The sequence below is a fragment of the Eptesicus fuscus genome, chromosome 10 (assembly GCF_027574615.1).
Source record: "Eptesicus fuscus isolate TK198812 chromosome 10, DD_ASM_mEF_20220401, whole genome shotgun sequence".
NCBI lineage: Eukaryota > Metazoa > Chordata > Mammalia > Chiroptera > Vespertilionidae > Eptesicus > Eptesicus fuscus.
The window spans coordinates 95,384,230-95,406,923 of NC_072482.1; the positions used below are offsets into that span (position 1 = coordinate 95,384,230).

Here is a 22,694-nt window from a genome sequence, read left to right on the forward strand (position 1 = left end):
GCCCACGGACCGGGGTGCGTGTAGGCTGTGACATCACGGGCTCATACAGAGACGGCACACGCCCACGGACCGGGGTGTGTGTAGTCTGTGACACGGGCTCATACAGAGATGGCACACGCCCACGGACCGGGGTGCGTGTAGGCTGTGACATCACAGAGACGGCACACGGACCCGGGTGTGTGTAGTCTGTGACACGGGCTCATACAGAGATGGCACACGGACCGGGGTACGTGTAGCCTGTGACACGGGCTCATACAGAGACGGCACACGCCCACGGACCGGGGTGCGTGTAGGCTGTGACATCACGGGCTCATACAGAGACGGCACACGGACCGGGGTATGTGTAGCCTGTGACACGGGCTCATACAGAGACGGCACACGCCCACGGACCGGGGTGCGTGTAGCCTGTGACACGGGCTCATACAGAGACGGCACACGCCCACGGACCGGGGTGCGTGTAGGCTGTGACATCACGGGCTCTGGCACAACTCTGTCCAGAGCGTGCCCGTGACCCCTCCCTGGCAGCCAGCCACCCGAATGGCAGCGGCTTATTTATTTTTAAACTTATATGTTTCTCATCTATCTGTGCTGTGGGCAGGGTCTGTGCAGACTGCTTCTCTCTGCTCCCATGGCAACCGTGGGAGGCTCCGAGCTGAGAGCGGGGAGGGCTGAGGCCCCTCGTCACACCCAGGAGCTGAGGGGGAAGGCGGACCTGCTCCGGCTGGATCACCTGGCTTCCCCAGTCCCCTCCCTCCGTGTCCATTGGCCTGTCATTCCTCCGCCTCGGACAACACACCCGACGTGCCAGTGCCGCTGCCTGTGGGGACCCCCCCCCCCCCTCAGGCACCTCCTGGGGTGGGAGCGTCCCTTTCTCTACCCCCGCCGGCACTTGCTGTGCTGGCCTCCTGGCATTCGCTTCCTGCCCGTCTGTTTCAATTCCTCGCCCCATTCACAGAGCACCGGCCACACCCAGCATGATCCCGGTCAGCTCCTGGTCAGTCACCATTTGTCCCACGGCCGACCCCTCCCTGGAACTTCCCCAAACGGTGAGGAGCGCAGGGGAAACACCCCTTTCCATCCAGGTGTGGCCTGGAGGCCGTGCGGGGTCCCTGCACTGCTCCCCGGGCCAGGGGCAGCCATCCCGGTAAGGCCCTCGCCCCGACGCCCCAGCGCCCGCAGGTCGGCCTTTGCCGCTGCCCGTGAGACGTGAGACGCGGACAGACGGACCCCTGCTGTGAGAACCACCATGTTTCTTTCCCGGGAAAGACACCGATTTTGAAAATCCCATTTTGTTTCCCATCTTTAAATGTCAGAGTTTCCCGTCTTTCCATAAAAACGCTCCTGCAGGCCGCTCAGCCTGCGCGTCCTTTCCAGAACCGAGTGCGTGCGGACGGCCCCCGCCTGCCTGGGGAGCTCGGCTCCGAGGGTCCCAAACGGTGAGTTTTCCGAGAAACGTCGGTGGAGTAAACGTTTCCCCACGCGGGTCAATAGCGGGAAGGCCCCTCGGCCTGGGGTTCGTCCCGCGTGCGCATGGCTCCCATTGGAACCTCAGGGGCGGCAGCCTGGCCTGGGGGTGATGTGCAGGGAAGCCTCGGGAACCAGTTCATCGTGGCCTTGATGACTTGGAGAGCGAGGCTGCCTGAGGGGGCGGGGAGGGTCTCTCAGTGAGGCCATGGGGCGCACAGCAAGGGCTCCATCCATCAGGGCCGGCCAGGACCAGAGCGATTTCCCGGCTGGGAGCCGCCTCCTCTCTCGCCCATTACTCTCGACTCTTCCTTCCACTGTCCCCGCTCCATTAGCCCTGCGCACGGGCACGGAGGCCTGGCAGAGGGGCCTGCAGTCACCGACCCGATGCTTCCACGCGGGTCTAGTCTACGTCCCCGAAACACTCAGCACTTGGTGGGGTTCAGGCCGCCCTGAGCGCTGCCTTGCCCAGCTGTCAGGGTCTCATTCAGAACCCTCTTCGAAGTGATCTTTCCATTGCTCCCTGTTCGGTGGCCGGGGTGCCTTCTCCCCAAATCGAGACCTCGTGGCCCGGGAGCCATCTTTTTCCGATTCATCATGACAGGTTCCTCCGCTGTCTTTGAGGTCCAAGGCCTTGTCGAACTACGCACAAGCTCCGGGCAGACTCCCAGCACAGAGCTGCTGTGGGATCATCCGATGGGAAGACAGACAATGAAGAGGTGACTCCTCAGCCTCTGGGAATAATCCACAGGTTTAAACTGCTCATGCTAAGCGGCGTGTGGTCGTCTGCACGATTCTCTCCTAGCGGATACAAAACCAGGTCGATGACAGCTCAGAGAGTCACAGGTCGGCAGCGACCAATGCGTGCGGAGCAGGAGTTTCTGGCGATGGCGGGTGAAAGAACTAGTTTCAATATTTAAAAATATATCGTGGAGATGGCACATTGGCTTGAAAAGTGGCGTCACCAACTAACCCAGGCTGTTTGTGGGCACAGTGTGCGCTGTCCCTGGTCCACGCAGGTGCTCGCTGCACTGCACGGAGTTCCGGCACCTGGTCCCCTCCCGAGAGAGCATTTCACACAACAGTGCAGGAGTCGCTCACAACACCGAGGTGTGGGCGAGCCCAGCGACTAGTAACAGGGGTGATGTCGCAGAAAAAATTTCCTTTGAACTGAGTCTCGGCTTCAGAGCCTCACAAATACCCCAGGTTCTTCGATTCTGCCGCAATTTCTTTAGCGCTCTTAACATCTGACACCGTTTTCATAATAAAATTATTTATTTTTATATGTAGGCATGTTTAAATGTTTTGCTTAAATATGGAAAATTTTAGCTGATTCTGTAATTCGGGACTTAATTTTATTTATTTATTTTTTGTGACTTAATTTTTTAAAAATGACACTTTTTGTTATCAAGTGCTCAAAACTTCGTTTAGCAGTGAACTGTCCTTGAGCCTGAATACCTGATTGGTTTTTGAAAAATGACATAAGAAGTTTATAGTTTGTCACCCAAATTGCATGTCAGACAACAGAGCCTTTTGTCTCTCGTCGGCACCGTTCCATCATCATCCGAGAGGACCTCAGAGCTCACCACTCCATCTCACTGGGAGGTTAGACAGCAGGGCTGTGGGGGCCAGGGCAGGCGGGGGACCAGTTCCCTTCGGCCGAACCCCAGGGCAGAGGGAGGGGGAAGCAGAGGTGTCGCCCCTCTCTCAGGTCTGCTTCCACCCTTCATCCCAGCTGCCAGCTGCCCTCGGGCCGCCGCCCCGGAAGCCAGGAGGCTGGGACTGCTCCATGCGCACTGGGAGGCGCCAGGGCCCGTGTTTCTCATTGTGACTGTCACGGGATGCCTGGTCACCCTGAGGTCTTCTCTTCCACGCAGGACACAGCAGCCTGGATGCGGGCTCAAGTAAGAACAGGGCGTGCACCCCAGGAAGCCACCCTGAGGGCCCCGAGTCCCACTGGGTGAGAGGCTAACAAGGTCTAAAAGGACAGTAAGAACCAGCAGGAGGAACGCAGGCCCCTGGGAGAGCAACGCCACGGAACGGAGACACGAGCAAGGAAGTCGGGACATACAGTCAGCAAATGCCGGTCAGTAACGTGGTTTCTCTCAGGTGCTCTCACGTGCTGTGCGTTTCCTTCTTCCCGTCAGCATCTCCCGAGAGGAGAAATCGGAGCTAGAGACCCGAGTACTAACTCCCTTCACCTGATGCCCCCGGGCAGGACCCAGCCCGCTGTGGCCCGGGGGGGGGGGGGGGGGGGGGGGGATAAACCGTGTGGGGAGAGAGATGGAAGCGCTCCAGTTACTGTACTGAGTTTGCTAATTATGTGATTTATTATAGTTCAGGGGATAGTTTTTAGAATCTGATTTTATTTGAAATAAATCAGTGAGCTCTTTTTAGAGGCCCTTCTCAACTGTTTCTGACAAGAAAAAGAAGTTCTATGTAAAGACCCGGGTTCCTGGCAAAATCAAGTAATCTAAAAAAGACCATGTCATTTTACATGGCACTTCCGGTAAACATTACTCTCAAGAATGTAAACTGTAATGCATGCTATTGGCTGTGAAGCAGTAAAACCGACACCCCTCGGCAAGGTAACCGTGGCCACGGGTTACTTTGAAGAGTGGTGAATGGAGGCAGCCGATCGATGGTCCTCTCTCATCATGGATGTTTCCATCTCTCCCTCTCCCTTCCTCTCTGAAATCAATACAAATATTTTCTTAAAGTTATGATGTGGAACTCAGGAATAAGGCCCAGAGAGGAATAATACCTCGGCCTCTGTGTGTCAAATAAAAAAATAACTCCTCAGCACACGTACAGACACAAAATCTTCATTGTCTAAGATATCGTAGGCAAAATATAAAATGAAGATTTACACAGAAAATTTAGTTTTACATCATATCCAAAGATGAATTATTCCCCCTAATGGAGAATATCCTATTGATTCCCGCCTTTGAACCTCAAGCCCACACTCTTTGAATTGACCAGAAAGTTCTTTTCATAAAGTGAGACGCCTTCCAGAACCAATGCTGTGCTGTCCACGATGACACCAATTAGTGTGGAACGGGATGCGGTGCAGTTTCTCTGTGTGAAGGTCAAGCTTGTATTTGTACTCTAAAAGCCAAGGTTAAATGGCACTGCTATTTCAAATGAGCTGGTTAGAGTATCTTTAAGTACATAAATATTAATTAAGACCACACTGGAAACCCTGCTCTTTTGAATTTTAAGTATATGGATATTTATACAAGGGATAGAAATGACACCTTTTTTTAAGACTATAACATATAGTGTCCAAAATACTGTCTAAAATTCAAAATACCCCACAAACTTAAGATAAAATACTTACAAGTGCTCATCTTTGCGCCTCCTTCAGGAGCCAGCGCCCCGGCTCCGGGAGGACACAGGGCCTGGGGTGCAGGTAGCTGCCCCGGAAGAGGCTCTGAGGGTACCGGCTGAGGGATGCGGTGTCCGCCGCCCTCCGGAGAGCCGCACCTCCTGTGTCCCCCCAGCAGCCGGCTAGGCTCATTGGACGTGGGGGGATACAGTTGGATGTGATCATTTCTTTTTCTATCTTACAATATGTTTAAATAACGTTATCCTCTTTTTTAATTAAATAAGATTTGTGACATTAAATACTCCCTTTAAAAGCTAATCCAGGTACATCCCAAAGGAATTGATGTGTGGCACGTTTTCATTATTGCTGGATCCCATAGTTCCACGCGGCTATTTTTTATTGACTAAGTGATTGAGTTTCCACGTTTAAGAGACTTCTCGTGGCTACGTGTTGGCCAGTGATGTTTCAATGCCTTCGTGCCCTGGAACACGGTCAGATGTCGCAAACGCGCTGGAACCGTGGGGTGTCCTCGTTGGCGGGGTTGGGGGGGCAGCGCTCAGGGGGGCGGCCGGTCTGCTGGCTGTTAGTCGGCCCCGTCCTTTCTGAGTGGAGCTGCTGGAGCTCGCACCCTCGGCGAGTTAGTCCTGTTTCTCTCTCAAAGTGGCAGGAGACTCATGCACATGATCCGTGAATTCTGACAGTTGGCCCCAATATATTTTTTTAAGTTCATGTTACTAACATGATGCCATTTTCTAAACTACTGTGTCTTTCTGGGTTATCACATCTTTTATTGAAAGCTAGAGAGCCTGCCTTTAAGTAATGCATCACCCCCCGCCCCCCAACTTGGGAAGATGGGTTTGTGCCCACAAGTTCTAAGGAGGGACATTTTACCTGCACCCAGAGTAAACCAGGCCCCACGCCCAGCCCTCCGCAGCTAATCCAGCAGGGTGCTGCTCTGTGGGGGATCTGCGGCTCCTTCCCCGTGCTGAGCCCTGACCTTGCCGTGACCTCTGCTGTCCGAGGCTCCACGCCCCCTCCCACCACCCCCAATCAGTGGCTGCAGTTCATAGCTATCCTCTCTGCAGTTCAGCTTCTCTGAATTCCTGGTGCGTAATTTTTTTCACTGTTGTCAGCACAGCCATCCTTCACAAACACTTGCTTGTGTTTAATCCCGGTTTGTAGATGGGGTGCGGGAAAGGTTTGGGGGCACCAGTTCACGGAGCCGTGGGGACCAGAGCTGCACTGTCGCCTGATTACACGCAATCCTCTGCCCTGATATCCCAGGCGAGTGGGAGATGCAACAAGCGACAGCCCCCCGCCCCCACAGTTCCCCCTTTGGCCGATTTGAGCTAAATCTTACGGATGCAGAACCACCTACTCTTCTGTGACCCAATCCTGCCAACTAAGCTCAAGGTACGAGAGGCAGGCAGACTGGCTATGATGGGAGGAGATCTCCAAATGCTATGGAGACCACCGTGTTACGCACACCAGAGGATATGGCCTACCACCATTATTATTAAAGGTAGTGACATCGGCATATCATCCTATATAATAAAAGGCTAATATGCAAATCGACCAAAAGGCAGAACAACCGGTCTCTATGATGCGCACTGACCACCAGGGGGCAGACGCTCAACACAGGAGCTGCCCCCTGGTGGTCAGTGCGCTCCCACAGGGGGAGCGCCGCTCAGCCAGAGCCAGGCTCACGGCTGGCGAGTGCAGCGACAGTGGTGGGAGCCTCTCCCATCTCCACGGCAGCGCTAAGGACCCCTCGGGGGATGTCCAGTGTCCACTTGCTGGCTTAGGTCCGGTCCCGGACTGCGAGAGGGCAGAGGCCTGGCTGAGAGGAAACCCCCCTCCCCCCCCCGTTCACAAATGTTGTGCACCGGGCCGCTAGTGTATTCTATAAGATACACATACTGCATCTGTGTGCACGTGCTTGCAGGTAACTTCCCCTGCAAAACATGCCCTTCGATTTCATCCCGCAGCGAACCTAAGACTGAAGGAAGCGCGACGGCTGTGGGCAGTGACACGGAGTCACTGGCTTTCTTCAGGATTTGCATCAGCAGAAGCCTGCCCCTGGCCCCAGCCCAGCCCGATGGAGCGGGACGCCACGTGCTCCCTGCTGCTCGGCATCCGCGCCACCCGCAGGCGGGAGAGGAGGCGTCTGAGGATCGAGCCCAAACCCCGCACCTGTTGCTACCGACAGACCTAGTTCCTGGAGAAGACACGAGCCGCCAGCTGGCCGCGGCCGTCGGTGAACTTGCAGTGACATTGGTGCTGGCCCCGAGACAGCATTCGCGGCTCAGAAGGCACATCCTCGGGGTGTGGTGGCCCCGGGGATTTTCGAGGTAAAAGGTGTAACAGACAAACTGCAAGCATGACCATAGCAAGAGAACTGCTTCTGGAGTGACTGCACGGCTCAGGGGCTCTGGAGGAACACCTGCTCTGCACGGAGCACGGGGCGCCCGCTGGCCGGAGACAGAGGGGTGTTCCGGGGAGCGGGTCACCCTTCTGCCTGTGCGCAGGGCGCCGTGTCAGAAAACCGCCACCGGAGACGGAGGGGCAGAGCAAGCGCGCAGCTGAGTGAGCCGGGATGCAGCACACGGATCGCGGCATCAGGAGGAACAACACTGCGTCCTTGTTCCTTCCCTTTGCCAGGCCTGGCCCCTTCTGGCTCACAGCCCATGACTGTCACTCCGTGACTCTGCGAGGAGTCTAAATTGTCGCGTTTTGGCATGGTCACCCGGAGCGGCGCGGTCCCTGGGAAGGAGGCCCTGGGAGGCAGGGACACGGAGACGTTTTGGTGAATGTCAGAAACACTTCTGAATCTTGCACCACTTTTGGCGAATGTTATCAGACAGGAGAAAAGCCAGCATTTTCGTCTCTCGGGTCATTGCCTCGTGGACAGGGGAGATGCCACCCTGACAGACGGGGAGCGGCAGGTACTTACCGCGCTGGTCCCGGGGCAGCCTGGCGACTGGCACTCACCCCTCATCCGCTTCGGGATCAGCACGTCGTCCCAGCAGGACGGGCCCTTTGGAAAGAAGCAGACACATTACTGGTGCACTGATTGTCAGGGACATTTCTCCCGCGCGGTCACACCCGCTGAGGTCTACACTGGAGAGGGACAATGAGATCGGGTGCCGCGGCGACTTGCAGAGCGCAGTCCAGAGACGCTGGGCGTCCTCGGGACCCCGGGGCCCAGCAGGTCGGGACCATTTTCACAGCCGTCCTAGGGTGACATTGGGCACGCAGTTCACTTACTTGTGGTAACGTCCTCACTGCAGTCCAATTTAATTGCTTAAAAGTTTAAAGAAACTTTTTTTCTTACAATTCATTATAATTTCAACTGACAAGTTTTAAAAAACATTTTTTATCATAATTATTTTTTTATTTTAGAGAAGAAGGGAGAGAGAGAAAACATTGATGTGAGAGAGTAACTTTGTTCCCTTGTCTCCCATATGAGCCTCTATTGGGGATCGAACCCACAACCTGGGTGTGTGCCCTGACTGGGAACCACCAGGCATGGAGTTCGGGCCTGGGCGCATTTCACCACCTCAAAGTCCCAGATGAGGAAACTTTCTGGGAAAATTGCCGACATGCAACTTTCAGGCCTTAATTTTTCAGTCCAAAAAGCAACAGAAACATCTATGTGAGAACTCCTCAGATCAATGGCCACCTAAGTTACCACTTTATTTGACAGAACTCACTCACACTTTTCTCTTTGATCTCAAACCATAACAAAATAATATAAGTAATAGCATCTCAGCATTCTGTTGGACGTAGGCTCCATAATAAAATATAGCATGTGCTGGTTCACTAGTAGCCATACCACCCACCGTCGGCACTGAGCCATTGCCACCGCGCTCCTGAAAGCGGGAGCGGCGGCCGGGAACGTGTGCCATTGCAAAGCAGAGTTAACTCTGCTCCTGTCGAGTTTAGAAAGTAGAGGAGTCAGGGTTTCCATGGTTACAGCAGCTCTGTGGGGGAGTGAGCATGGTCTGCGACCAGACTAGACAGGGCGGCGAGTCCCACGGCAGCTGAGGAGCTATGGATGAGGGCGTGTCACGGAGGGGACCCCCGACACTGTACCCCATCTCTCACGTGGGCAGGATTGGAGAAACACGTCTGAAAAAATGTCAGGACACTCGTGTGAAATACCCATGATCGTGGAGACTCACACGGCTGCTTTTCAGAGAACGTTCTCCTGGTTAAGCCCAGGATTGGTCACAACCAAGAAAAATCCAGGCATTTCTTGAGTGCCCAGAGCCGGTGAGCAACCCTGGCCGGGGCTTCGTTCTGTGCAGCCCACGGACTGGGACGGTCTGAGGTTAGTAAATGGCTGGACAGCAACTGGAAAAGCGGAAGAAGAGCATTTCGTGGCCCGTGAACAGGAAATGACCCTCAGGCCTCCACGTCCACGATGAAGTGCACGGGCCGGCCGTGGGGCTCATGTCCGTATTGTCTGTGCTGCTTTTCAAGCTGCAAGGGCAGGGCTGACTTCCAGCACAGAGGACGGCTCTCCAGGCCTAAACTCTTCCCTGTCCGGCCCTGAATGCAAAGTGTTTGCCAATCCTTGGTCTACGGGAATTACTACTAAAAAATTGAGACAGCATGTTGGCCACCGTCTAATCTCATTCGTCTGGAGGAGTAGCCGTGTCCTGGGTCTCCTATGAGAAATTACTTCAGTTAAAGGCTTGGGGCTGTTGGCCTGTGGAATCCGAGAAGGTGTGGTGAGAAGGTAGTGGTTCGGGTTGTGTGAATCAGAAAGAGAGTGGGAATTGCAACTAGAGAAGACATTTGGGGGTTTGTCCCATCTGACATTACCACCAGCTGGAAAACCACAAAGTCGAGTGCTATTTAAACACATCCACGAGACGCACTGAAGTCAGAACTTCAGGCAAATGACTCCGTGGCATGGCCACCACAGCACTTAATAACATGTCTCAGTTGCATATACAGTAAAATGTAATATTATGCAAAGTACTGATTTCTAAGCAATTGGGATGGTAAGATGATAAACAATGTCTTCACACTTTTGAATTAGATGGACTGAATTTCAAATCCAGTTGACATTAACAGCCACACAATGATGGGAAAGTTACTCAATTAATCAGAACATTCTTTTTTTAGGTGTAATGGGGGACTAGCAATTGCGCCTACCTCATAGGATTGATGGTTAGATGAGATAAAGTACTTAGCATAATCCTATACCCATAGTTAACATTCAGTAAATATTAGCGGCTGCTGCTGAATGACTATAGTATGAGAACAACGTGATCTCGGAAAGAGCACCTCAATGCACAAAATGTCAGACGATCTAAGTTCTGGACAGAATTTCGCTCAAGTTTAGGCTGATAAATTTAACAACCTTATGCCTCACTTTCTTATCTCTATTGTGTGAGCAATAAGAACTCGGGCCAAATAAGATAAGGAATGAGCTCATTGATGGGAAAACCCATTATGGACGATAAGGCATTTTAGAAAAATCAGTCCGTGAAGAGACAATGGAGCCGTGTGTATTCCTGGACTCATGCATTCACCCCACTTCAGACAGCCCCTGATATAGTGCCGCTTCCCGGCAGGAGGGATGCTCCGTGCGCAGTGATGCAGCTGCTGCTCGCATCCGCAGTGAACCAGCTCGGAGTCACGCTGTACTGAGTACCCGATGCTGCCGGGCTAGCTCAACAGCTGCTTGAACAGAGTGTCTTGCTGGCCTTGGAGATTTCCCCCAAGTGCTGGCATGTCACCGTAGCTTATCTATATATATAAAAGCCTACACGACTGAACAACCGGTTGACCAGTGCGCTCCCACAGCCAATCTCCCGTGGCCGGCCAACCTCCCGTGGCCGGCCAACCTCCCGTGGCCGGCCAACCTCCTTCGGTCCCTCCCCCTGGCCAGCCGGCCAACCTACTGCAGTCCCTACCCCCTGCGGCCAACCTCCTGTGGTCCCTCCCCCTGGTCGGCTAACATCCCTGGGTCCCTCCCTGCAGCCGGCCAACCTCCCGCAGTCCCTACCCTCACCCAGCCGGCCAACCTCCCATGGTCCCTCCCCCCGGCCAGCCGGCCAACATACCGCGGTCCCTACCCCGCACTGGCCAACCTGCAGTCCCTCCCTCTGGCTGGCCATCTACTCCCCCCACCACTCCATCCCCGATTGGCCCTGATCGCTGGCCAGGCCGAGGGTCCCCCACCTGTGCACGAATTTGTGCACTGGGCCTCTCGTAAAACATAATTTGGCATAAAACAAATTTCCTTCCACCACTAAAGTGTGCTTCATGTCATAAAAAGCGAACATTTCATAATCTAATCCTTGATAACATACTTGTCCCTCACAAGAAAATTATTAGAAGAGAGAAACCTCACATCTCTGCAAAAATCAGTGTCATTGTAAGTGAAACAACTCCTGTCCACTGCCCTGCAGCTCGGCAGCGTTTGACAAAGCCCATCACTGTCATTACGGACGGCCAGTCCCCCACGCAGGGCGCCATCACGCTAAACGCATTAACATCACACAGTGCGTGGTTCTGTCACGATTCCCAGTTGCCAAACTATTTGGAACCCGCTAGAGGCCTTCAATTATACTGCAAAGTGTTGACAGCTTTCTCGTCGCACAGCACGGCACAGCGAGAGCAGGTTTAAACAGCGGTGGGTTTTTTGTTTTTTTTTTTCCATCCGTTTCATAGAATTTAAACAATGGAGACAAATGAAGACTTGCAGTGAGTCACTGCTGTGCCCTCCTCACAGATTTAACTTCGGAGAACCGTGTGATTACCTTCATCTGCTCGCGCTGTGTGCTAAGAATAGTCTGCACGGAGCGGCTTGGCCGCAGCTCAGAGGAGAGGCGGTGCCAGGCAGCACGATGTGTCCTAACTGCGGAGGTGGCCGCGCTCATTTCAGTTCCAGGCCGGCGCATCCATCTGCATGACAGCGCTTATTATCACGGGCCCGCACAGTCCTCTCCGCTGCTCCCTGTCCTGGGGCTATGACTGGACCACACCACGCTTATTAAATGGGGTAAGACGATTATTAGAGTCCCGTGGATGCCCAGGTGCCATCGTGGGCGGGCAGGCTCATCATTTAGTTCTCAGACTACAACTCTGGCCAGCACATGACATTTGGGTGCGTACGCTCCTCCTCTAAACCCCCAACTGGCCCTGAACGCCCTCGGCCACCTTTTTGCAAGGAAGGGAAAGGATGAAGTGAGACAGGGTGCTGGTTAAAGCTAGCGGGTGGTCATGCTTGTCTGTGTGTCAATGTAATTAGTTGTCCACGAAGATGGAGCGGCAGAGGTAACCGTCCTGGCCAGTCCACCAAACCTACACATCCAGCTGCTGGGGCCTGAGTGGGCAACTGGCTGGCCAAGAAGGGGCGAGGCCAGGAGGAAGTCCCTTCCCAGGGGTCCTGGAGGCAGGGGACTGGGATGTGCCTCCACAGTCAGGCCCCAATCACATCCGGAGAGAGCAGACTCCGGGGTGCCTTAGCCCCGAGGCGCTCGTACGCATTTATGAGGTTCTTTTCCCCCCAACACCAGGTATTTCCGTGGGTGCCAGTACATGGGGGGTTCTTATTCTGGCCCCTTCCTGACCTAGGGGTGCAGAGCTGACACGATCAAGGCCTTCATCACCACCACCATCACCATCATCATCATCATCCACATCCACACAAACCCAAAGAACAAAAGCGATTGCCGGCTGGAAGGAAAGTCAGTCCTGGGATATGGACGCTGGCGAAGTCTTTTTTTAAAGACACGGTCCAACTTAATATGCATTGAACGTTGTTCACGTTCACAAATTTCCCCCTCGGCCTCTCATTTCAAGACCCTTCTACCATTTCTCCCCTTCTCTCTCCTTTCCTCTCCCTTTCTCCCCCGACTGTGTTATGATCAAGGTCCAATGGCCTCTAAAAATCACTTACCGAGAGAGGAGGAAAAAGGCTTAATTCTTAATCAAAACCAGCTAAATTTGTAGTTATCTGAACTTCTCAGGAAAAATTCAAACTGGCTAACGTTCACTCCCCAAGTGTTCCCCCCGCCCTCCCCCCATCACACACACACAACACTTTTCTGTAAGAATGACCCCTAATTATAGTTTATTATTTTTCCTCCCCTTTAGATTAATCTTTTTTACTTAATAAAACTAAGTTCTCTAAAACTCTTCTCTTTCTGTTTATATTTCTTTCATCAAGTGAAGTGGGAAAGACTTCTGTTGGAGAACGAAGCAGATCTGGGTTGTAAGTCATTCTAAGTCTCCATTTTCTGAAGTAATCGTACTTTTAGGAGAACTCTTATCTCCCCGCCTCCCTGCCTTTGCCGGAGCGCTGGGCTCCCCCGTCTCCATGCCCCTCACGCACTCACCCACGGAGTCCTCCCCGCGTCTCCGTGAGGATGTGTCGTGTCGTGTCGTGTTGTCCTGTGGGAGCAGAGCACCAGCTCATGGTGGCTGCAGGCGCCCGCGTTCCCCGGGCCAGCTGCATCGTATCTCGAACATTCGGATGCCTGTTGATCAACTCCCACCGCCGCGCCGAATCAAAGGCAGAGGGGGAGGATGCAGTTAATTCTAAAACCTTGAGGACAACTAAGCCCACTGTTTCTGGCGAGCGCTGTGCTGGAACATCGGCGGCGCGTTGCGGGCACACCCAGCTGGCCAGTCCTCGGTCTGGGATGCCCTCATGGCCTCTTCTCCGCCGGCGTGGGTATTAACCTATTCTACTTCTCTCTCTGAAAGCACGCCCGGCCCGCCAGCTGCAAGCCCACTGACCGCCCTGTTCCTGCTCCCAGCACAGAGCTCCCCGTCAGGGTCCGGCTCTCCCACGAGGGTTTGCCACGCCACAGCTGCCTGGGTGTCCTGCTCATCCTACTGACAGAGAGAAGTTACTGCGGGGGAACAGATGGGCCTGGGCAGGGCCTCTTGTCAGTCAGTGTTATTCTCAGCTCAGCTTCCTTCAAAGCAGCTCCCCCACCTCCCGCCCACCCATAACCGTTCCGTGAACCACCGACTGAAGTCCCGGATGCACAGGACCACATCTGTCTCTAATACACTGGAATCTAGTTCAGACTCGTGTCAGTTTTCTATGTTAGCACCTCTAGTTGGCTCCATGTAAAATAGGTATCTTGTCAGCCAACAGCTCAAGGGTTCTGAAATTCAATATTCTCTCATTTCTAAGTTTCAACTCTCATGATTTTAGTACATGGACACCATTTGTTCAAATTTCCTCTATAAGGTTTAACTACGGATTCTGATTCTGGAAGGTAGCCTGCCAGCTGAGGCACGTGCGTACTTGGCATTGATACAGGCCACATGGAGAAACTTATTCGTAGAACCGTGACATTATTCGGGAATCAAAAGACAAAGGAAAACACACAGCAGGTTTCTCACCCAGAATTATGCTCTGGTTTAAGGAAATATTTTCTCAAAACCATGTTACTTAATTTTAGCAAATGCAGATCACATCTGCCATCGCCTTGCCCAGAGCCAAGAAAAATGGCAATATTTTAATTAGAACTGAGAGTCAAACTTTCCCATGTTTTATAATGAAGCGACTGTTCCGGACCACCTGGCAGACTCTCTGCGTTCTACCTCCGATGACTAAGCCTAGGAGAGTCCCCTAGGACAACCGCCTTGAACTTGACCAACGATATCCTGTGTAATAAAAGCCTAATATGCTAAGTGTCTGGTCATCAGTTCAACCAATCAAAGCATAATATGCTAATGATATGCTAAGGCTGCTCAACCACTCGCTATGATGTGCACTGACCACCAGGGTGCAGACACACATCCTCCCATCTTCCCAGGGCTTTTCTGTTCCTGGGGCTTCTAATTGAAAGCTCCTTGGCCTTCTGGAAGCTTTCAGTGAGAAGGTCTGAGGACGCTTAACAATAGTGACGATGGCAGAGCCGGGGGGCATGACGCACGGAAGCTGCTGATTGGAAAGCAAGTTCTCATATCACACTCCTCGCATCCTCTCTGCTCCTGCAAGGGCCTGCACCTGACGGGGCAGGGGGACCCTTGGGTTCTTCTGCCTGAAACGTCCTGGCGATGCAGACCCTGGGCCCTCCCCGGCTACCAGGCCACGGAACACGAGTTTCTCTGCATCAAATGAAGATGCAGAATATGGCCACACCCTATGTGTTCATTAGAATCTAGTGACTCAAGTGATTTCTAAGACAGAATGTAATGGAAAAGCACAGAATACAGAATACAGTGCCGGGCTCAGGACTCGCTACATGCCAGCTGTGCCCTTGGGTAAGTCATTTAGATTCCGAGACGCTCAGACTTCTCCACAGGTAATCCAAGCAGTGATAGCAGCCTTATCTCCTCCACTGTTTGTTGTGAGAATATAACATTAGGAAAGGGATTTTCTACCTTTAAAACACTGTGGGATGTCAGTTATTTTTTTCTGAAATAAGCCACACCATTAGAATTACAACATAAAGCACTGGGCAGGCTGCTGTACTCCACAATTCAATTAGCATGCACAATGCTCAATGCAATTTAAAGTTTTTACCTCAAAAACTAGAAATAATTATTTTCTTCAGATTATAAATGAAATGTGCTTCTTGACTAGCAATCGAATATCAGGTCTCCTTCATAGAGATCCACCTTATCTTTTCAGGAATTAAAGACTTACAATCCACTTATTGTTACAACTAGTAGCCCTGCTCATGAATCCGTGCGCCAGTAGCTCTCTGCGGGGCCTGGCCGCTCCACGCCCGCTGCCCAGAGGCTCTCTGTGGCCCAGAGGCCCATCCGTGGCCGGGCAGGGAACGCTTGCCTCGTTGCCGTGGCAACGGAGCAAGCATTCCGCCAGGCCGCTCACGCTGCCTGCTCTCAGCGGCTTCCCCTGGCTCTGGGGGACTCCAGCGGGGCTGAGAGGACTGGGCACCACCATCTTGTGGCTATGGGCGCCGCCATCTTTTTGACGGAGTGACGGTTTCTTTGCATATTACCCTTTTATTAGATAGGATAACCTGATGCCAGAGCTTTTGAAAAAAACCTTTTTACCTTAAGAACTATTTATAGTTCAGGTTAGAAAACTGACCTACTCTAAAAGCATCTTCAACACAGGTTTGTAATCAATATACAAAATAACGTTTAAAAAATAGTGAAGTTGGTATTCCTTCACTCCTCTGGGATTTAACGTTAACTAGTGGTTACTAAAGTTGTTATTAGTGTCCAGGGATACTAAGAATCTTATAATTGAAAAAGTTTAAAGAACTGAAATAATGAGTAAAATGCACATGTCTTTCCAATAATAATAATAGAAATAATTATGATAGCCATTTAATTTTGCACAGGGACCAAACATATTAAATGTACTGTATTCTTATTATCCAAAATATGTGAGTGGCTAGTTTGAAGCTCCTCTTTCCAAACTGAGACTATGCCGTGTTCTCTAGACCCAATCACAGAATGCTTTTCCATCCGCCTGAGGTCTGTCCGGATGGCTACTGGTGTTGGCGCGGCAGCCGCACGGAGCCACGCCTTGGGAAGCGGCTGCAGTGGGGCCAGGGCCGCCCGAGGTGCAGGTTGCGGCGTCTCTGACCTGGGCCATGGAGAGTTTGTTTCTTACAGGAACTTCCTGCAAATTGTGGCTGTGCTCAGCAGGTACGCATCTGCAGCGGGCCTGCCGCGTGTTTTAGGTTTCGTTGCTTAGTGTTGTTTGGATATTTATTAAAAACTAGAGACCAGGTGCACGAAATTCGTGCACAGGAAGGGTCCCTAGGCCTGGCTGGCGATCAGGGCTGATCTGTGGGGCGCCTTGGCTGGCCTGGGGCCTGTGGGCTGGGGGCAGCTCCTGTATTGAGCATCTGCCCCCTGGTGGTCAGTGAAATCACAGCGACCAGTCGTTCCACTGGTGGTTCTGCCGCTCAGTCGATTTGCATATTAGGCTTTTATTATATAGGATAAAACTTAATGGAGCCGAAACCGGTTTGGCTCAGTCGATAGAGCGTCGGCCTGTGGACTGAAAGGTCCCAGGTTCGATTTCAGTCAAGGGCATGTACCTTGGTTGCGGGCACATCCCCAGTAGGGGTTGTGCAAGAGGCAGCTGATCGATGTTTCTAACTCTCTATCTCTCTCTCTTCCTCTCTGTAAAAAATCAATAAAATATATTTTAAAAAATAATAAAAATAAATAAAACTTAATGGAGATCCAAAAATCGTGATAATGAATAAATGCAAGAGTTTAATGGGACGATTGTGCTACAGTGTTACAGTGCTATGTTGGTCATGTGAGCTGTCCCTGGGCTATCGATGCTTTTAAAAACGTTATTTATACTAATGCTGTAGTCAATGAACGTCCACGTTCATCAATTATCCAGTGTCGTTCTACTAAGTGGAGTGTTCTGTTCTCTAGCGATGGGTAGCATAGCATCTCTGTAGTGCATTAAAAAACTTAAGCAGGCTTAATTATAAAGCAGAAGACAGTTACTCAATAATAATATACAAACCCGCATGTGGGACCGAACATCCGCGTCCCCAGGCTATGAGACAGCTTCGAATCAATGACACGAAGCCAGACTCCTCTCAACGTGGAAACAGTCTCCAGGGTCCCATTTTTAAAAAAGGTCTAAGATGACACGCTCTCCCATCGTCACCCAATGCTACATTGGGGTAGACTAGCTGACCAGTGGCCTTCCTGAGTGCGCACAGAGTCCTCACGCAGCGGCCTGTTGTCCCAGAGGACAGATCCAGATGGGACATACCCGTAGGAGAGAGGCCTCAAAAGCCCAGGAAGACGGGGTGGCAAGAGATTAACCAAAGAATATATATGCAAATATGCATAACCCGTGGACACAGACAATAGTGCTGTGGGGTGAGGTGGTGGGGCCAATGGAGGGGAAAGGGGGGGCATCTCTAATACTTTCAACAATGGAGATAATTGTCGGGGAGCACACGAGACTTGGTTGGAAAGTTTGTGAGGAGGACATTCTGAGAACAGGGAAGTGTGCGGAAGGCGGCCTGCCCTGTTTGTTGGAATTGGACTTAGGGGAGTGCCGAAGGTGGTGGTCCGAATTACTCCTGACCTTTCCAAACACGTCTGTGCACCTGCAGACCCCCGGGTGTTCACTGGAATCCTTATGCCTAATCTTTGGGTGTCCTTGCTTAAAGGACACTGCAGACACATGTGCCCTCCCAAGATTCCTTACCCCACTGATGGTATCTAAAAGATAAACTTTATCTCAAACGGCTGCTACAATAAAAGCCCGAAGGGGCAGGCGAATGAGGCTGTCTGGTTCCTTTAGCCAGGCAGTCCCTTAGCCTCTCTCTCACAGCAAACGTGGTGTCGGAGTGATCATTCATCTGTGGCTCCGGGTCTGCTGGTCAGCCCCGGCAGGTGATTTTTTTAAGAAGCAGGGTATAGAAAAGCAAGACAAAACATGAAGACCAAAAGTGGGCATGTGGGAGGGAGGGCCAGGAGGCCTTAGCAGTGCCAGGAGAAAAGGGTGCGCTCTCAGCAGAGCAGTGCAAGCCTAGGCACAGACAATGAACTGACTCCAGGTTCAGGTTCAACCCATTACGGTGCATAAATGGAGACGGACAAGAAGGCGTTGGTCCCCAACACAAAAATAAAGGGTCTGGAATTGGGGGGATGATTATATTACAGATCTTCCGATCCCAAGGTATGATTATTAATTATTACTTTATGTTAATTAATAGACTTCACTCCAGATGCGATTTCAAAGAAGCCACACACATCAGATCATTCACTCACTGAAACGTGCATCAGCACTGAAACGGGTGTCAAGCTCTGTGGCAAATGTTAGCGGTCCAAGATGCAAGCGGCAGCGCCACACCCCAGTACTCCATCACTTAGTGGAGGACACAGAAGTACCACAGACGACAAAGGAATGTGTAATACACTGAGGGAATTCAAATAATGGAGGGACCCATCTAATTTTGTTTCCAACATGAATAACTGTTAGAAGGGACCAGATCCCCTTACCAATGGGGGGGGGGGGCGGGTGTTAAAATATTTTCCATTTATTCTCCTCTTGAACTAGTTGAATCCCAACAAAATAAGCATTGATGTGGGTTACTTTTTAAAAATCAATTGGAAGGTGGGAATCAACGGTTGACCAGTTGCAGCCAGGCGACGTCTTCATTTTACTGCTCTCACTCCTGTCCACCCCAGACTAAGGATATTTTTGTGACGAAGTTTTGCCTATGTTTTCAAAGAACTTTGGATCTCAGGACTGAGGGATTTTATTGTGAATAAAAGTGATTGAGGGGGGAAAAGAACATTACAAAGTAACAAAGATTTAAAAAAGAAGTTTACATGATATTACCTGCGAGAGAGCATCTCCCTCGTATTCTATCCAACTGGTTAGTTAGTACCGTTTTCTTTTAAAGACTTTAGAAATGTCTCCACTAAAGCCCTTCCGTTCGTTTGAGAATTTTCACAGTGAAACCACAAACAAGAAGAGAGAATGCACTCACAATGAATGTGTGCCCTTTTCCTTTAATAACAATTGCACTCTGTCATTATCCTCCTTCCCAGGGGCTCCGTGGGGAGTGCTTCTTCCTAGTTTACAATGGAGTCAGCCCAGCTGGCTCTCAACTCCGCTAAATTTTTAACGAGCTCATAACTAACGTGGCCCCCAGAACGCGGAGCTCGGGGTGCGTGCGCGGCCCCTCGTGTGCCCAGAGCTGGCTGTGCCGGACCCAGAGGCCCCTGGAGACACGTTTCTGAAAAAGCAAGAAAGCAGATCGTCTTCCTGCACCCAGACAGCGCCGGCGCACAGCCTTCCGAGGCGGCACGGTTCACGGATGGGGAGGGAGGAGGAGGAAGAGACAGATGAGCAAAACGATAAGCTGTTACCATGGCAGCAACGTGTGTGCTACAAAACGCCCTCTTTAAAAATAGGGTTTTATTTCCACTTGTTTATCATCAGATGAACCCAGGGCCAACCCAAACCGCCACGGAGGAAGCCGAGCGTCTCGGGGAGAAGCCGCCCGCGACGGAGGAGGGCGCTGAGCAGGTGGACAGGGACGCCTTTACGGACACCCCCCGGGGGACCTGGCAGCTTGTGACGGCTTTTAAACACTCAAGCCAGGTTAGCACCAACCACCAGACTAACCCAGAATGCCATCGAGCTAGAAGTAATTCCTAAAATGTGGAAAGTGCGACGAAGTCTAGGATCAGGGGTCCCTCCTCGAGACGGACCCGCTAGAGGCCCTTTGTGATGCTCATCCAGGGGCTCGCCAAAGGCCAGTTCCACCATCCCGCGCTCCGCTGGCCTCTCTGGTCAGGGACCCGCCTGCACTGACCCGAATGGTGGCACCGCAGCCCGCGAAGGCTAAAGAGCCCCGTGTGTGAAGGAGCCACATCTCCTTTATCCAGCCGTCGGCTGAGGGGCGCGGTGGCTGCGTCCATGGCTTGGCCACGGTGAATAATGTACAATGAACTTGCTGGGCTGGGGAGGGCATACATCTTTGCAAATAAATGTGTTCAGGTGTTTTGGGTTGATACCCAGAGGAGGGGTGGCTGGTCCTATGGTAACTCTCTACTTAATTTTGTTAGGAACCTCCATACTGTTTTTCATAGTGGCTGCCACAGTTCACATCTTGAGAATACAGTGCCAAGTCAGTCAGACAGAAAAAGTGAAGAGCCATATGATGTCACTCATATGTGGGATGTCAAACTAAAAGCAACACATGAACAGACAAGAAAAACAAATAAAAACTCAGAGACACACACACAGAATGGTGGCTAGCAGAGGGAAGAGGGGTGAGGGGGTTGGTCAAGGGTAAAGGGGTCACGTACACGGTGACAGAGGAGATGTGACACAGTGCAATGTACAGATGATGTCCCACAGAATCGTGCATTTGAAACCTATAGAATCTTACAAACCAATGCCACCCCAATGAATTTAATAAAAAACAAAATAAGAACCAGGTATGTTAGAATCTTCAACCTCCACCATACTGCATTTTACGTTTTGTTTAATGGGTAAATAAAGATCATGTATTTTACTAATTACCAGTTTAAGTAATAAATCACGTTTTGATGAAGAAACACTCACAGTGTGGGATTGTTATAAAAGTATAAGAAGCTAAATGTTTGGTGTAAATCATTGTTTACAACTAAGTTTCCACCCTTATGAAAGCCAGTCACCCTATGAGTGTGTGGCTATTTTGGTGCTACACCACGTGGCACATATATATACATGCATATGTTGGTCCCACTGTGTTTGAAAGGCATGGTTCTAGAGCTAAACGGGCACAAGCAAGTAAAAACAGTGCTATCGTCCCGTGTGCTGCCGTATGTTTTAAGAGCCTCTTTCAGGTTTTTCAGCGACATACACACATGCGTGTTACACAGTAAGCTTCCTCTCAGGTTCCAGCATGGCCAGCCTTGCAAACGTTTTGGGCTCCTTTAAGAAAGGGCAGAGGGTGCTGAGGGCGCGGAGAGGGTCCTCTGCAGGCACTTCCTGCCGGAGGCCACAGTGACGGACAGCGCCAAGCGCTCCGGAGGCTCGGGGCAGAGAGCCGGGACTTCCTCACGTCCGCCTCCTGCTCGGCTCCCGGAGCCGACGCCCCGGGAGAGATGGAAGTGCTGATCGCAGCCTTTTCCGGCCGGAGCAGAGTGTCACAGCCCACGCTGCAGCTCATCCTGCCACCTGCCGCACCCCCGTCCCCCCCCCTCCCCCGCTGAGCTGACGGGCTTATCTCGGACGCCAGGCCCACAGACAGGGCTATCGCAGCGGCTCGGGGTCCTGGGAATCCGCACTCCGTGACCCGGCGAGATGGAGTCCCTCCAGACAGCCCCGCTGAATGGTGCCCGCCCGCCCGTCGCGCCCACGGAGCCTCTGTGCCGGGAAGGCCGCCGCGGTGTGCAGGCCTCTCCTCATTCCCTGCTCCCCCTGCCCCCCTCGGCGCTGTGGGCGATGCCACACCGGCTCCCTGTGGAGAGGGGGGCTGGGCAGCAGGCCTGGTTCTCCTCGGTGTGGATGAGCCGGCGCAGATGCAGCACATTATTCCCGTGCACTCGGAAGCACGTTACCTGGACGTCCTTGTGGGGGGTCCCGCCTTGCCCGTGACCCCGAGTGAGGATGGCACAGGCCGGGTATAACTGAGCCTATTCCTTGGGCCGGGCAGGTGTACCCGCAGGGAGGGGACCTGAGGACCAGGCGGGGAGGCAGGTGCACGCGCCGAGGCCCGGTGCACGAGCTTCGGCCTGCGCTCCGTGCACGACCGGCCAAGGCCAGCCTCACGGGGGTGCAGGGACGGGAACGACAGGAACAGGGCAGAACTGGTCCAGTATTGGAAACGGGCTGAGGGCCAAGTGCCAGGGGACTCACAGGCGTGGAGAGGGCGCAGGCCGGGGTGACACGGAACCCGCCCAGAGGCAGTGCCCCTGGAGTCGGGGCTGCAGAAAGCCACCAGGTAAGCCATGCGGAACGAAGGGGCCTGGCGTGCCGCCTACAGGCCGAGAAGACCCCACAGCTCTGCGTTCCTTCCAGCGTCTTCCAGAGCGGTCCCTTTCCCATGTTTTACCTCCTCTACCCGTCAGCATGCCGCACCCCAACACCGGCTTCTCACATCTGAGAGGCCTGCACCCACGCCTCTGGCTTCTGGGGGCTCGGCAGGCCTCTGCCGCCAGCGCCGAACCCAGCGCCCCCTCCCTGTGTGAGGCAGATGCTGTGTTCCACACCCGCAGGACCAACTGCGCCCCAAATCAGCCAGGGGCGGCAGCCAAGAGCTCGCAGAGCCGTGAGCCCAGCCAGGCTCTGACTTCAAGGCCAAGTTGTTTATCTCTGCGCCACCCACAGTGCTTTCTCTCCAAGCGTACTGTACGACGCTCAGCATATTTCCACGTTGGAAAATGTGGATAAGTGATGTGGAAACTTGAATAATATTTGCATTGATCGAATAGCACTTAACATTCAAATTCC

General features: G+C 52.4%; 1 protein-coding gene across 3 annotated transcripts in view; it reads right to left on the minus strand.

Moving 5' to 3' along the window:
- The window catches only part of PRKN (parkin RBR E3 ubiquitin protein ligase), a 534,126-nt gene that overhangs the window by 220,588 nt on the left and 290,844 nt on the right, over nt 1-22,694 (minus strand). For all 3 annotated transcript variants that reach the window (XM_054722613.1, XM_054722614.1, XM_028132921.2), the window contains exon 5: nt 7,746-7,829. In XM_054722613.1, the coding sequence (XP_054578588.1) occupies nt 7,746-7,829 (84 nt within the window). The remainder of the gene's footprint in view (nt 1-7,745; nt 7,830-22,694) is intronic.